This window comes from Nanorana parkeri, unplaced genomic scaffold, assembly GCF_000935625.1.
Source record: "Nanorana parkeri isolate BGI_ZX_2015 unplaced genomic scaffold, ASM93562v1 scaffold59, whole genome shotgun sequence".
NCBI classification, from domain to species: Eukaryota; Metazoa; Chordata; class Amphibia; order Anura; family Dicroglossidae; genus Nanorana; species Nanorana parkeri.
In genome coordinates this window covers 1,233,948-1,238,008 of record NW_017306327.1, presented here as the reverse complement: position 1 = coordinate 1,238,008, position 4,061 = coordinate 1,233,948, and the positions used below count along the sequence as shown (strand labels likewise).

The following is a 4,061-nucleotide window of genomic DNA, read 5'->3' as shown; positions in this document are numbered from 1 at the left end:
CACCGCAGGTGACCCAGCAAGTTGCCGCCTGCACACTACTAAATTTAGCCAAGGAATCTAGGCTTAAGTGACGTTTTGGTCTTGAAAGATTTCGAGTCATATAAAGTATTCTCCATTTAAATCTGTAAGCCTTCTATTGTGTAATATTTGCAAAAAAATAATTGGCATTGGTAGACAAATGGCAGTAGGGTGTTTCTGTTTATACCATGTCTACATAACGCCTATATTAACCAGTTGACATCCGCGGTGTTAAACCCCCTTCCCATCCAGGCCATTTTTCAGTATTCAGCGCTGCGGTACTTTGACTGACATTTATTCCGTCATGCAGCGCTGTACTGAAATTAATTGTATACCCTTTTTTGAGGACAGATAGAGCTTTCTTTTGGTGGTATTTATTCACCACTGCGGGTTTTATTTTTTACTATATTAAGGAAAAATTACTGAAATTTAAAAAAAAACAAACACGTTTCCCCTATATTAAATGATAAAACATTTATTATTACCAAAGTTATTTGGTAAAATATAAAAGACGGGGTCACGTCGGGTAAAAAGACACTTGGGCGCGTGAGCAGAAAAAAAATGCCGTCAGGCGACAGCAACTCACCAATGCTGCAGTGCCGTCCGTCCGTTTTTTTACAACGGGCGGACGGCAAGTGGTTAAAATCTATATATTTTTTTAAATCTGATTGTGTGATGCTAAGCTTACTGATTTTGTGGTGAAATTTCAGTCATGCCCAGCTCTGTCTGAAGGTTTATTTTATTTTTTACAACACTGAGACTGGCAAACCCTTTCTTAGTCGCAGTCACGGCACTGATATCCTTTGACTGCCAAATATCAGCTGGGTATGAAAAGACTGGTTGTATGTGGAAGCAGCTGATCCTGTGTTCCATCGCCCACCTTCGATGTCCCAGTCACCATTTTTTGCTTTTAATGTGATTTTTTTTTAATTGAATTTTTACTCCACAGGTTTATTATGAAGTTGAAGAACTTCTCAGATAGTTCAACACCTACACATGAAAAAGCTTTTTCAGTTTTATGGTAAGTGTTTTGGCAAAACATATCTCCTTTCATTTTGATTCTGAACATTTACATTGTTGTTCACAAAAGGGTGAAGAGTTTGGAGTAGGCAGGAGAAGTGAGCAATCTAGGACAACATAGCTGAACTGGAAATATTCTCCCATTCAGCTCACTTTCCAGCTGTTTTGTCCTAGATTGTTCTTCTCCTGCCTTCTCCAAACTCTTCACCCTATTGTGAATAACCCTTCTAAAATCATACCAGTCTGGTCTGATCCCTGCAACCGTGCTTACATATATGATTTTTCTATTACCCCTAGCATGCGTTGCCAGTCCGTTCTCTACATGGCGATGTTTCGCTACAAAAAAGACACTGCATTAAAGTATTCCCGCACTCTTGGGGAGCACTTCAAGGTAATAAAGCTATATTTTTTTTTATAGTTTTTATAACTTGGAAAATTTTAAGAATTTGGAATTATCGGAGTATTGTGTTACATTTGTGAGACTTGTCACAGACCTAACTAATTACACTATTTGTTCCCTCCAGAGTTCATCAAGAACTGCTCAAGCACCTTCTCCGTGTGTTGCTAGGTAAGCCTTCATTTTGTATGGAACAAAATCTTAGTAAAATGCCACATGCTGCAGTAAATGAAGATTAAGAGCAAGGCTAGGTTCACACCTGGGCGACTCGTGACCACAAAACCGCCCACCACAGCCAATCTCACTGTGGGTGCCATTATTTTCTAATGGCACCCCAGTCGCGCTGAGGGGATCGCACGGTTTCCTGCCGCCATTCCGCCCATGTAGTTGAAGACGATAAAAAGCTGTGCGTTGTGTGTTGCAAAAAAAGGTACTTGTACTTTTCTTTAGCGATTGCTGTGCGGATGTCACCCCATGGGGCCGCGCAGCAACCCCTGTGTGCACTAGCACATGGATCGCACGGCCCCTGGACACGTGGCCCGAGTGTCGCTGAGGTGTGACCCTAACAAACGTTTGCTGCTGTTAAAAAACCAAAACAGACCTCCTCAATGTTTATAAATGCTGCTCAGAGGAGATATTGTTACTTTGTTTTTACTCTGTTCCATTCATCTGCAGATAAAAGGGGTGACCTTTTTGAGCTGCATGTAATGTCAAAGGAACCTTACAAATTATTTATTAAATAATACTTGTTCCTATTTAATTCCTTGTTGACGCTTAGCTTATCTACTCAGCCCTGATTAACTTCTTCTCCCCTCACCTATCATTCTCCTGCTTTTTTTTCTAATTTATTTAACCATTAACATATTTTTAATTGCCTGTTCAATGCTTTGAATTTTAAGTCATTTTTAAACGAGACAAATTATAAAATACAATTAAAACTTATCTACAGTAACTTTTTGTTTAAACTATTAAAGTAGAAAAAAAGTGAATTAAAAAAAAAATGTTTTATGTTTTTCATCTGTGAATTAAGAAAAATAAAAAGGAAGTATTGACCCTATTACCAAGTGAACTTTGTTTGTTTTAACAAAATGATATATACAGTGGGGGGAATTTATCAAGACTGGAGCAGACAGAATCTGCAGCAGTTGTCCATAGCAACCAATCAGCTTCTCTCTTCAGTTTAGTTAAGATTTGAAAATGAAAGCATCTGATTGGTTGCCATGGAGTATGGGCAACTGCTTGCAGATTCTATCTGCTCCAGTTTCTGTCTCCCCCTGTATGTATTATGTTATGTTGAGTAATGACAAAGTTATAGCAGAATGAACAGGCCCATAGCAAAATATAAATGTTGCTCTGATCCTCATACAGCTGTGAGAGCTGAAATGGTTAAAATGGCACAGGTAGCATTTTTCTGCATTTATGTGCATTAAACCGATTGAGATGAATGGCAAATGCAATTTTTTTTATTTTTTTTCTTACATATTTGGATCAAAGTCTTCTTTTTAGATGTTTTCTACCTCACTGCATAAGGCATAAACAAAAAGTATACTTAAAAAGCATATAAAGGCGCCTTTTAAAGAAAAAATCGGTTGCAGTAATTTACACCGAGAATACAGTACATCTCTCTCCATTTATTCTGTTTCCTTGACCCATCTGGTTTGATAGAAGTAATCTCACTATTCCCATTTTTGTCTTTATCTTTAGTTATTATGCTCAGTATGTTTTATGTCTGCTGTTCCGCAATAATGTATTGTAAAACAATAAGCCAAATATGTTACCCGAGGGATCACCGAATACCGGTAAAAAAAGAAATCCCTAGTTAGCCCTTGAATGGTCATCTATGATCTTGAATTTGATATACTAGTGACACAAGAGCTGATTCAGCAGTGTATAGTTGATGTCAGATCTTCACATGTATGGGCCATAGCAGTGTTGTACAGGGGCTAAAAGTAGCTCTGGCATAGAAAGCACAATACCCACATGTTAACATGCAGGCAATAGTATGACTGCAACAATTCTGTACTTAATTGCATTTCATTTTCCTGATTTAGAAAAATGGAAATTAATAGGTTTGCTTAAAAAACTGAGCTCACACAAGCCCATTCGCATAGGATTGATGTATGTAAACCAAGATTGTTTAAGGGCTACAAAGAGCTGCAGTGAATATTGCTTACCCCACCTTCATTTTTGGCTAGTTTAAAAGTCCTGTATTGAACATTTCCATATTCTGCCCTGTCTGCGCTGTGAGCGGGCTGATATTTTCACACAAGTGGATAGCAGCAGTAGTACAATAGGTCCTAATAATATTATACATCTCTTTCCCCTAATCTCTGGATTGGACAGATCTCATTTTGTACTGTATTTTTAAACTGTACAATACCTTCTTTGTGCTAGAAGTTCCGGTACACCGTCTCCACTGTCCCCGACACCTTCTCCTGCCAGCTCTGGAGGATCTCAGCCAGGGTCCAACAGTGGGGGCCAGAGCAACTCTGTAACCATCCCTCAGATGATTCATCACATAGCATCATCTTATGTCAACATCACCTCCTACATCCTCTATGCCTATGACATATGGGAACAAGCTGATGTGCTAGCAAAGAAAAACAAAGGTATGTTTTGGATTTTG

The 4,061-nt window shown here is 38.6% G+C and overlaps 1 protein-coding gene across 2 annotated transcripts in view; it reads left to right on the top strand.

Annotated features, from left to right (window-relative positions):
- The window catches only part of AFF1 (AF4/FMR2 family member 1), a 124,635-nt gene that overhangs the window by 118,710 nt on the left and 1,864 nt on the right, over positions 1-4,061 (top strand). For both annotated transcript variants that reach the window (XM_018576201.1, XM_018576202.1), the window contains 4 exons: positions 968-1,039; positions 1,336-1,429; positions 1,563-1,606; positions 3,830-4,044. In XM_018576201.1, coding sequence (XP_018431703.1) covers positions 968-1,039; positions 1,336-1,429; positions 1,563-1,606; positions 3,830-4,044 — 425 coding nt within the window. The remainder of the gene's footprint in view (positions 1-967; positions 1,040-1,335; positions 1,430-1,562; positions 1,607-3,829; positions 4,045-4,061) is intronic.